Genomic DNA, 12,805 nt, shown 5'->3' with positions numbered 1-12,805 from the left:
TGTTACCCTACAATGATTGAGGCACACATAGTCTGTTACATTCTTGACTCTTGAGTTCTAGAGAGATTCAATGTGTAATTGGTTTCTGAATTGAAAAATTATTATAATCATTCTTTCTTAACGCACAAGGTTTGAATTAATTTTTGAGTAGTTTCTTTATTTCTTAAATATTTAAAGAGCAAAATAAAACAAATATTATCACATTAATACAGACTACCAATTAATCTATATTCAATAACATCATCAAAGCAATAAAGATAAAAAGATAAGACAATGACTCTACCCAACAACAATATAAAGAGATAATTACTAAAGTTAACGTAACAGAACCACCAACAACTTAATCTAACCTAACATACCCATTAACACTACTAACAAACCAAATGAAAGTAGGACTCCATGAAGATTTGTGTTGCAATAACCGAATCGCCAAAAAAATTCTGAACAAATAAATAACTTGTAGTTTTCTCTAATATCTCATAATTTCTTTTCTTGATCTAACAATTAATATAAAAAATTACTTGAAATTTTTGTAAGATATAAGCTAAGGCATCGCCATCAATTACTAGTTTTTTTTTTTTTTTTTTTGGCTTGTGGGCTATTGCCTATTTGCCATCAAAAGTTGCATATATATTGAGCTGAACAAAGTAATAAATGTGACTTGCATGAGAAACTTAAACTTTGTTAACTCATGCATATGCTGTGGTAGACTCATGTTTACCTGATTACCTAAAAATCATCCCTATGTATGCATGAAAGGAAGAATTAAAAGATAATTCCATTGAGATAGTTGCACCATGTTAATCCAGAGAGCCATGTATCATTATAAGGTCAATTGGAAAAAAAAAAAAAAAACATCATTATGATAATGTATCACTGTAGTATTCTTGAGACAATTATTTGGGCAACCTTTTCTAACTTTTCCCCCAAAATCAATACAAGAATAAAAGCTCAGATAAGCATCATACAGCTCTATATCATCAATGGCACAATACATGCCATTTCTGAGTATCAGAAGTTCAGAACTCTTTGAGTTCCTCCACTCCAGAGCAACTTAATCATATCATTTGTTGCTAGAGCATTGCTTCTATTCACCAACAAACAATGACCTGATTTATTCATCACTGGATGTGCTGTTTCCACTGCTGCCAACCCAATACTGCTTGACAGCAACCAATATTTTCTCGGGCACAAGGGGGCCGTCCTCGTGATCCATCAATTTGATATTCCATCTCATGCCTCCAGCAATTTTCTTAACCTTGTTCAGAACATCAACTTCATCTCTCAAGATGACAGCACCTTCAGGCCGCAAGATACGATCCATCTCCAGAAGGATGTCTTCCAGTTGGCACCTATTTATATATGTTCTATCAGAAATTATACGTGGTAAAAAATTATTGTAAATGAGAGTTTTCAATCAGAAGAAGACTCCATATAATCAGGATCATTTATAAAGATAATATAAAATGCAGCAACCTATTTTCTGCTAACTTCAAATGAGAAATAAAGATGTATAAACTTTTGAGAAGGAAAAAGAAAAGGAAGAATAACTGGGTGAGTTGACAAAGGAATGGTGATTAAGGAAGCCCACTAAGCTTTTTGCATGGATGAAGCTATTTCAACTTTAGCCCTCGGAAAAATTCAAGCTTGGAGAGCCATTTCAATCATGTTATCATTAATTCAGAACATCTCATGAAAGATAGAGAGAGGGCTTTCCTAAATGGTTTAGAGACTCTTGCTGAGTTCCACAAAGTAGAACATATTAGAATGAAAATAATATACATGATATGAAGTATTCTGGAAATTCAGATTCTTTGACTACAAAATAGATTGGAATGCTTCCATGTAAAATAATTTTATAATGCCCAAATCAGATATACTTCTGGCATACAGGAAGAAGATGATGATGAGGCTTACGTGTTCTGGTACAAGCTGAATACACCACTAGCATGGATAAAATCGTATGTCCTCGGGTAAGTAGAGAAGCCTTCACACCTGAAAAAAGATGGGGAATAAAAATGTAACTGAGATTCCAAAGCCTTTGTCATTGTGATGAAGAAACATAACTAGTAATGAAAATGAAATACTTGTACCATTTGACATTCTTATATTGCCCTTGGCAATGTAATAAGAAGAATCAGAAAAGTTTTAGTCAATTTCAATACAGAACCATATGATGCTTAATGAGTTGCAAATGAAGTGATATGCTATCAAAATTACCAACAAAAGGAAAGCATAGAGATGGAATTCCTCAGGATGTACCAATAAATTTTAACACACAATGGCCGCCTCATAAGCAGGTAAGCTTTAAAGTTGATTATATAATAACACGTTTTCATCTTTGTCAAAATTTCAAATAAAACTGCCATGCAACAATTTCTCAGCAATTTCAGTATGCAAAAATGCAGAGAAAATCTACAGGACCTTAAGTGAACAACAAAGAGTGAGAAATTTGTAGGGGCATACCAGTCATGATATATGCCAATTAAACCTCTCTCAAAAATAACACCCAAAGTGTCCTTAGCAATCGTAGGCACAACATTGATTACCCAAGATTTTCGTGACTCTAGTGCTGCTGCAAATCCTCCAAGTCCTGCATTCATGTCCATCACATTCCGATATCTTGTAGTGCCAATCAATCTATTGATCCTTTTATAGACAGTTAAACGTTTTTTCCAAAGTTTATTGTCCTCTTGGTAAGATTCAGCTGTAACCCCCTGAATGGACCCCTTAGCTATTCGGGGAGGGACTGCGAAAAGCCTAGCTGGAAACTTCTTCAACTCTCCTCCTGCTACCTCATCCTTACTAGTTACCTCAGGGAAAGGAGTAATACAGGTGTCCATTTTCTTGTACCTAACATACACCACAAAACTAAGAATTAGGATGACAATACTAAAAGCAGCAATAACAACAATTTTGAGAAAAACAAAAACACCAGAAAAGTCTAACCGTGGAATTGCATAACATTAAAACTCAACTCTGATATATAACTAGAGTAACAAAAATCCATATAAATTGTAGATTCATACATGCCTTTTTACCAAACGAAGAAATTCCACATGAAGCTAATGAAATTAGATGGTTGCAGCCTAAAATGCTAAAACTAATTTATCAAAAAAAAGGAATTTCCAGTCAAGTATTGTGCTAGTGTTCATCCATATTGGCTCATATTTGGTTAATATAGCCAATGCAGGACATTGCAAACCTATGCACTTCAAAGTATAAAGTAAGTCTTGTATACCCTGATATCCCATACATCGGACAATTACTTGTCATGGGTACATGCCAACCAACAGATTAATTCATTGATACAAACACACATTTATAACCATATGGTTTGAAAAAACAAAGCTTAAAGGTATCATTGAAGTAATCCACAACCATAATGTTTTTTTTCGAACATTTATAACCGTAACCTGAAAATTGTTGAATGAAGTATTGAAGATTTTATATAACTATTTCAGATTTTAAACAGTGAATAAATGTAACAGAAACAAAGCAAAGGTTTTTTTTCCTCAAAATTGATTGACCGGAACAGACAACCAATGAATGAAGTAACAAGGACATCATACAAGTGTGGGTGGCTTTTGTTTGTAGTTTTCTTCTTTTTGGGTTTTTGCCAGTGTCTTTGGTTGGGTTTTCCCTGTGCTCTTTTTGCTCTTTTGTTTGGTGGTCCTTTTGTATAGTTTCATTGTACTTTAGGGGCACCTTACACTTTCTATAAATTTCTGATTACTTATAAATAAAGAATAAATTTCAGCAAAACTAAGTACAAATGTAATCAAGTAAAGAAGTGAAATTACTGACTTGTTGTAAAATAAAAAAATTTGTATCTAATAGCAAATAATATCATCGAGCATAATTAAGTAAACTTTAGACATACAGGGACTCACCAGGCATCATCAGCATCCTTTGACTCGCATATATTTTCTGACTTTCTTTGGCAGGATTTGGCATTTACTTTTTTTCTCCAGATAGCAATATCTCCCTTCTCATACTTCTTCTCCCAGCAGAGAAGTTCAGCCAGCTCTTCGATCTTTCTTTGCTCAGCCTTGACATCCTCCTTAGATCGCTTCCACGTTTTATAGTAGGTCTTCCAATTGATTGGAGGGCCAGATAGGACCCAGTATCCACCAGGCCTGAGGACTCGATCAACTTCCTTTAGGTACATGCCATCTGTAAAGAGAGGTTCACATGCGAAAAGATCATCAACTTCCATTAAATTAAATGATGTAAAGAGAGGCTCATATGGTAAATAATGAAGTCAAAATTGTTGATATGTCAAATTTTGCATCATTTAATTTAAAAACAATGGTTGAGATTTGAAAAAATATATTTGATAGAATGTTCTAGGAATTCTAGAGAATCATGATCCCCGTTTTAATACATGTTCCTTTAAAAGCAAAGTGGTGAATCAACAAAACAAACACTCAGATGTTAACAAGAACCTGTTAAATTTTCCTCTATATGAATAATTTTGGAAATTAAGAACATTCTATACTTGACTTTTGAAATAGAATAGTGAGTAAAAAAGCAAAATAAAATATAAAATATTTTTTAATTAAAAAGTTCAATTTTTTTTTTTTTCTTTTCTTTATTTCTTCTGTAGTTCTCTTTCACTTTTTACAAGACAAATTAAATTTCTCTCTATAATGCTCGTATGAACTATTTGATTCCATCCCTTCATCATAAAAGTCAAAATTACATGGTAATTTTGGGAACTTGAAGATATGTGGGTTCAAACTCTACAAACTTGAACATTCTAATTAGATAACTATAGCAATAGAAACAAGTATTGAGTTGTAGTTAGAAACCCTGTCACTATTACTTGATAGTCTGTTTTGGACAAGTTCATGACCTTTCATGTAAACAATGAATTTTATTTCCACTTTGTGGCAGCACTAACATGGAACAGAATTTTTTATACATTTGTGATCACAGATGTAGCTTCCAGCATTAGTTATAAAGGAACGAATGTCTAAACACTAAAAACAATTGTAAATGAATCACTAATCATCAAAATATTGCGTTGTCTAGCTATACATGATTTCTTTCATACTCAAGTTTGTGATGAAATAGTCTGGTGGTGTTTGTTAAACAACACCAAACACCACGCTATTCATCTCATTTTTTCAAAAAAATCAACATCAAAACATTCTCACTTTTTACTACTATTTAAATAAAATAAAAAAACTACAAAACAAAATTTTCCACTTTTCAATGCCACTTTTTTACTTTTCTATACCAATCATTATTTTCTTTTTTAATTTTTTTTAATGTCAACAGTGCCATGGAAAAGCCATTGTTGTTTAACAAACAAGGTCAGAATCATAATTGTAACTATATTTTGTCTGAAAATAGGGTAGTTTAAATGATTTAATTTTCTAAATATAAGTTTACATGCTCGTTACATAAAACAAAAAGTATAAAGATTAATACATGATTGTCAACTGAGATGTTGATCATTCCTAGCACTTACCATTTGAAGCCCATGGTATCAAACATCGAGAGCACTGAGCCATATCAAAGGCTCTTGATGGGTATGGAAGACGTATTGATCCAAGAACACCTATAATAGCAGGTACACCTCGCTCCAACGCAAACTGCACTTGTGCCTCATGATTGTCCCTTGGTGCAAAGGACATCGCCAAAACATTTCTCTTCAGCAAGTATGCACCCCAGCTTGCAACCTGTGTTGTGTACAGAGTTATTATTCCAACAATTGAAAGGCCAACTGAAAATGAGTAGATTAAGGCAGCCAGTATGAAGAACATAAGAGTCACTACCAGCATATATTTCGTGAGAACCTAAGGAAACCGCAGCCACATCTACACTATCATGCTAAAAGAACTAATGAAGTTATAATTAAAGTTCCCTAAAATCACTTATAAAGACCATTTTCTTCATGTAATGAACTAATGTGAAACTTAGTATTCATGACTAACTTTCTGAGATGTCATAGTCTCCCTCACTTAATCCTTGATGTCTTCATCATGGCTCACATCATGCAACGCTTCAGCACCACATGATATTACTAGGTTGTTCTAATACCATTTAGCCACATTTGCGCTATCACTCTAAAAAGACTAATCAAGTGACAATTAAAGCTCCATAGAATCACTTATAAAGTATAGTCTCACCTAGTAAGAAGCCAATGTGAGACTTAGCAATAATGAATAACTTTCTAGGGTATCATGTATTTGATATAGAGGAACGAGAAAGAACACCACCATAAATTGTAACCATAGACAGTAATCCGACTATAAATTATATTATATCATGTGAACCTTGTCAGCAAGAAATCACATTCATTATTTTGATACTATAAATCAAGATAAAGAAAAGGAAAAACATAAGTAAAGTGGTCCAGAAAAGAGCCTATAAGAGTAGCATTCAAGAGCATAAAGCTAATGCTGATTCTCGATATATCAAGCCCTTCAAGGAAGACACATCAACCAGTTGTTCCAGGCCTCAGTTCAAGCATGACAAGTTGGGAATGACATCAAGAGAGACATTATGCATAGGTACGACTATCTTATAGTTTCATGTATAATAGAGGGGAAGACGCAACTTTGGGTGAAGTGTGACAGGTCTTTGAAGTGGCAAATTTTTGGAATCCTCTGGATCCTTCAACATTGTCTCAAAACCAAAAGACAATAGCTGTGTGTGGGTGGGAGGAGGAAGAATGATCCAAATTGAGTTCTAAACTATGATGAATATCATGGGCATATATTTAGACACATACACAAAAAAGAAATAGATAACGGTAATTTGAACAATCAACATACTCCACAACCAGTATCCAGTGCTGTTCTGACAGAGCCATCTGCAATTGGAATAACTGATGCAAGTTCATCAATATATGCATCCGCGCCTTGAGGGAACATTGTTCCTCCACCTGGAAATTTGAACACATCTCCCTGAAACTGCACCCAGTTCTGGACGGCCTTCTCAACCGTCAGGCTTTTATAAGGAACATTAGCATAGTGGACATAGTCACGGCCTTTAGGCCAGGGGAATGGAGTCAGATATCCTTTGGGTGCTGGAATAAGACAGCGCAATTTTTCTTCCTCCGGAGGGCAGTGTCTTTCCCTGTATATCATGTTTTCCCTTGGGAATTTCATTGCTCGGTCTTGTTCTTGGCAAGGAGTATAATCTCTGTATTTCACATCACATGGCTTGAACACTGTGGCTTTAGGTGCGGAAGGTTGAATAATTTCAACAACATTGTGATGAGCCTCAAAATTTAAATTCGTAAAGATGTTGCAATCCGTCTGCTTGGTTAATTGCAAAGCTACGCTGTCTCCTTTTCCAAAACCACTCTTCTGCCATGCTCCCAAAAGGTAAAAGAAACAGCAGAGACCAAGAATAACAAATATAGACAATGGGCGTGTTCTGTTGCCTGGTGAGTTATGCTTGGACCCCATGATAAGATTGAGACAATTCCCTGAAACCTATTGCATTATGCAGCTAAATTAGAAAGCAATAACTTGAAACAAGTCATCAATTGTTGAGAAGCCAAAGCTAAATAGTAATATTAATCTACGCGGAAAAAAAAAGAAATCATTTAGAATTGTTCCAACTCTAATAGTTACCTATGAAGACTGCATTTAGATGTACTAACTAGTTATGTATCCAACAGGCTTCGTGTAATTTAAAGTAAATAGTATAACAAAATTCTATGAATTTAGGTCGACTTATGTCTCAAAATAATGACCAATTACGACAAATAAAATCTATCCAAATCTTCTTCTAGTTCCACTCTTCAGACATCATGTTTGCAATCATAAAAGACCTTTGCAGTACAAACTGTAGAATAACAACTTTTTGAGTGAGAAATGTGAACTTGCAATACATTATGATGAATAAAGGATAGGCATCAAGAGAGAGAGAGAGAGAGAGAGAGAGAGAGAGAGCAATAAACTAAGGAGTAGCATCTTTTCCATTACAAACAATGATTTGCTAGTAGGTCAATTCTCATTGCTATTTTCGCGGAAACAACTACAGAGATCTCTTCTTTTGCTTTATCAAGTTGGTCCCAGGATTTACTACCTCGAGTCAGCAACAAAAACTCATACTAAAATCATCGCTTAAAAGCCAAGCCCACACCTCTTGGGTCTTAAAACAATTCAAATATTTTGTTGCAAATGTGATCTCAACCCGAATAAACAACGGAAATTTATGTTAAGGATATGGATAACAGTATTGATGACAACAATCAGAATGAAGCTTCAGTTTCATCCGTATCAAAGACTTCATCTCAATCAAGAACCCATCTCAACATAAGAGCGATAACAGATAACATAATCAAGAGTTGTAATTGTATTTATCAAACGGTTACAAAGTGATGTTCATCAGATACTCTATAAATGAAGTTCAACCGCCTGATCTTAAACAGTGAGGGAAACACTTTCTCAATCATATTGTATGCAAAACTCTTCAATTTACAACCAAATCTGACATGTTTGAGCCTAAAGAACCAAAAAGAGCATCATAAACAACAAGCAGGGAAACTAAAAAGAAAACCAAGTAAATACAATTTTTCTTCATTTTCACATACCCAGAAAAAGAAAATGAGAATGGATGGCATTACAAGTACATAGATCTTATGGGAATAAACAGCAAGCAAAAAAAAAAAAAAAAATCAACGAAAATAAAGATCATAAAACGAGATCACATACTTTAGCTGGAAAAAGAGAAAGCACCCTTCAGCGTATACAAAGTGAAGATTATTTCATGTGGGAGCTTCCAGCTTATGAACTCGGAGCTCTCTCTCACTCTAAACCCCCCCAAATGCTGAAAAAGGCAAAGGCTCAGTGGCTCAGCGCGTCCAAGCGTGAGAGAGAGAGAGTTAATAAGCTAGATATGCGCACGTAGTAGAAGTGGTTAGTAGAGATAATTACAGTAGTCCACTATAGACTGTGGGGGACTACGAAGTGTCAAAGGAGGAGTGACATTGTAGGACTCTGTAGCTGGCTTGGAGTTATCCGCCGACACAATGCTAAACTAAAACAGAGAAATTTAAACAATCTCTTTCTAAATCAAAGATTTTTGCTTTTGGTTTTAATAGTGCATAACTTTAGTGGACTTTTAGATATTATTATTATTATATATATATATATATAACCCTACTCTTCGCACCAATTTTATATTGATTAATGTGTTATGCTTTATATATATAATTTTTTTTTCAAAGAGTTTTTCAAATAGAACATTTCTTGGAGTTTTTAAATTTTGCAATCAGTTTCATATATTTGATGTTTTTATTTTTTTTAAAATATATATATATTTCGTTTATTTTCTAATAGATAAAATACAAGTATACCCAAAAACAATTTGTCAAAAAAAAAAAAAAAAAAAATCTATTGAGAGGTAATGTGGGGTTTTCTTATAAGTATTTGATTGAAAATAACTACAAAAATGGACGAGATGATTTATTTGAAAAATGGGTAAAACTGCTGACTGGAAAAATTAAAAATTCAGAGAGTGATTGGATATTGGCTTAAAATTCAGGATAATAGTTTTCAAAAAAAAAAAAAAAAAGAAGGATAATAAGTCGATATTTTTCAAAAAAATAATGGACTATATATATATATATATATATATATATATATATATATATATATATATTATATTTATTTCATAGTGATAATGTTTCAAAACATGAAATCAAATTTAAATTAGTTTTCATCTCGTTTTTAACCAATAATACTTTGTGATGGTTTACAAGTTGAGATTGTATCCAAAATCAAATTACATTTTCAGATATACAAAAACTATGTATAAATAATATCAATTTATAGGTAATAATGAAAATAATAATAATAATAAGGAGTAGCCAAGAAATGGAACTTTTCTTTAAGTAGGGCCGATGATTTTGTGGCCTGTGACATTTATTTTCCTCTAACAAGACAAAGACACATCCTAATTTGACTCTTAGATTCATTGCCGACACTACCAAAGTGACAATAATAGTAATAACACTATAATTACTTTTGAAAAAAATAATAAATACCTTTAACCTCTAAATTACTACCCCTTCGAAACTTAGAGCACAAAATTTTAGAAAGTAGCACTTAACCTTCACTAATTATAAAATCGTTACAAGTTACACCATCCATTAGCATCTGATATTAAAATAGACGGACAATTTAAATAATTTAGGGACTTACTATTATTTAGGGTTAAAGAACCAAATCAAAATTGTGGTAAATTTCAAAAATCAAAGTAGGTATTTGTCTAAAAATAAATATAGTAAAGAGTAATAGACAAAGACACGAAAGCCCATACTCGAAGTGCATGGATATACATTTCAATCATAAATGCTGCCCATTAATTTCTAGCTTTCTTGACACTTCATTCCACTATTTTTGTTTTTTATTAGAGGGGATGATTGACGGTAATGGGACATACTAACGGTTTTTGTCATGATTTTATTACATATCAGTGTAGGGTAATTCTTGTCAGCTTACTAGAGTCCAACTAGGGCTGATGTGGCGTGAACTCAACCACGTCACATCAGCCCTATTTCAAAAAAATTTAAAAAAAGTAACAGAAAAAGAGTTGGACGCTAATAGGACGTTAGTAGGGCGGCTAGTATTACTTGCTCAGTGTAACTACATGGATTAATTTTGTATGTTTTTTTTCCTTTTCTTATTTATCTAATACTTAAGTTAGAAATAGTTCAAATGCTTGAGATTTACTTGTGTTTTTATACATGGGTTTATTGGCATACAAATAAATTCAAAATTTCCTGTTCAAATTAGTCTTTTATATTCTTGCCTTGGATGATAGCAATATGATTATAGTTTCTGTAAGAATAACTTTTGTGGGATTTATGTTCTGAGACAAAGCTTGACAATTTAATAAAGAAAAGATTGGTGTCATAGATCATTGGCACATGTTGTTAAAACAAAAATAACACTAGTTTGAATGGCATGGATCAACATTAGTAGTAAACAAGCCAAGTATGGGGAACTTTTTAAGCACCCATGTTCCCTTGATCCAAATACTCTATGGAACTTTATGTGAGGGGAATTATATTATGCCCCCCACTTGCATATATGTGGCCCCATGTACATTGCCTAAGCATGTGAGGTTCATTACAGCCATAAATGGAAAGCACGAGGGTGACCAATATGTTAATGCAGAGCATCTCCTATTCCACAAGCTGACACATCTTAGCAAAAGAGTTCACACACAGCTAACACCTTTCCAGTCATGTGAAAATATAATCTTGGACTGTAGAGGTCTTAGATGGTGAAGGAGTAAGTAAGTGCATAACTTTCACTAATGCTATGGGTATCACACTCATTTTACACTGATTGACGTTATATATTTTAAATGACTTTTATTTTATTTTTTTGAAGTAGTTAATATGGGAAGTCACTTAAAACACTTAATTTTTATCGATATGAAATAAGTGTAATAAATGAGTGTGAAGAATAGTATTACTCATATTATAGTCTTTGCTTACAAATTTTTTTTAGTGTGTAGTTCATTTTGTGAGAGAGCTGTCCAAATTTTCAGGAATGGGATATTCTATCAATTTATGTCCAAGTATAATGAATATGTTGCCATAAAATTAAAATCTTGTTAATAACGTGATACCATATATACCATTAAATGCAACAAAACAAATAGATAAATAGAGAGAGAGGAAAAACCACAATGTACACATGACACTCATTAAGGCAAGGGTGGATACAGGTACACCTGGCGCCCCTGCTTAAGTTTTCTTAAAAAAAAAAAATTCAAAATCTTTTTAATTTTAAATATAGCCCAGCTCTCCATTTTTTTTTTTAAAAAAAAAAAAAAAAAAAACCCAACCAAACCTAACTTAGCTCTGTCCCCAATAGGTAGCTCAATCGGCTGGGAACACGCATAATAAAGTGGAGGTACTAGTTCGAATCTCTCTCCTACCTCTTGTGCGGACATGTCAAAAAAAAAAAAAAAAACTCAGCCCCTTATCGTTTCTTTCTCTGTAATCTGTCAACGCGGTCAACGAGTTCTTCACTTCTTCTCTTGCTTATATCAACTCCACTGCTCCAGCCTCCTAAGTCCTGAGGTTAGTTTCTTGTTTTTACTTTGAAGTTTCATGTTTATGTAATTGGTTGAGTATGTAAATGTTGAGTATGTTGTAAAAGAAGGGGGGGGGGGGGGGGGGGGGGGGGGAAGGGGGGTGTGCGGGGGTTATGTGGGTTTTCTTTAAGTTCAAGGGTTCATGGGGTTTTGGGGAAATTTTTGTTATTAGTGTTGTTTGGTTGATTTTGGTTATTGGGTGTTTATTGTTTTGTTGTTCTTTTGGAGGGACGGGTTTGGGCTTTACCTTTACGGGTGGTGTTGTTTTAACGAATTATGCTTAATTGTGTTATTGGGTTCAATGGGTTGGTTCTGGTTCTTGTTCTTCCGTTCTTGGATTATGGATTTATAGTGGTTTGTTCTCATTCTTGGTGGGATTGATTAGGAGTACGCTGATGAACAATTTTGTTTCTCTTAGTCTGATTAAAACAATATTGGCATTTTTTAGGTTTATATATATTTTGGGATTTTATCAAGCATCAACAAGTTTCAGTAGATTATTGCCAATTTCAAGTGTTTTATTTGTTATTTTTATTCATACATTTGTTGTTTTGTTAGATTAATAGCTATTGGAACATACACTTTGTATTTCGTATTTTTCTTTATTTTTGTACTAGTGCCTACATGTTAACTGATATATTAATTTAGCATATATATATGCTTTTTGTGATATACATATTGTGTTATAACTTATATTTTTAATTGTATTTACCATATTATAATA

General features: G+C 33.4%; 1 protein-coding gene across 1 annotated transcript; it reads right to left on the bottom strand.

The window, feature by feature from the left end:
- Window positions 1-763: 763 nt before the first annotated feature.
- On the bottom strand, window positions 764-8,801 carry LOC132173943 (S-adenosyl-L-methionine-dependent methyltransferases superfamily protein). The gene is made up of 7 exons (XM_059585633.2): window positions 8,682-8,801; window positions 6,789-7,454; window positions 5,480-5,690; window positions 3,894-4,176; window positions 2,467-2,853; window positions 1,918-1,995; window positions 764-1,352 (listed from the first exon to the last, which is right to left on the bottom strand). Exons 2-7 carry the CDS (start codon window positions 7,425-7,427, stop codon window positions 1,115-1,117), a joined length of 1,836 nt encoding a protein of 611 aa, XP_059441616.2. The 5' UTR covers window positions 7,428-7,454; window positions 8,682-8,801; the 3' UTR covers window positions 764-1,114.
- Between the last annotated feature and the right edge of the window lie 4,004 nt (window positions 8,802-12,805).

The sequence above is a fragment of the Corylus avellana genome, chromosome 3 (assembly GCF_965113065.1).
Source record: "Corylus avellana chromosome 3, dhCorAvel1.hap1.2, whole genome shotgun sequence".
Taxonomy (NCBI): Eukaryota; Viridiplantae; Streptophyta; class Magnoliopsida; order Fagales; family Betulaceae; genus Corylus; species Corylus avellana.
Note: the sequence above shows the minus strand (reverse complement) of the source record. Positions and strands in the feature narration are given on the sequence as shown.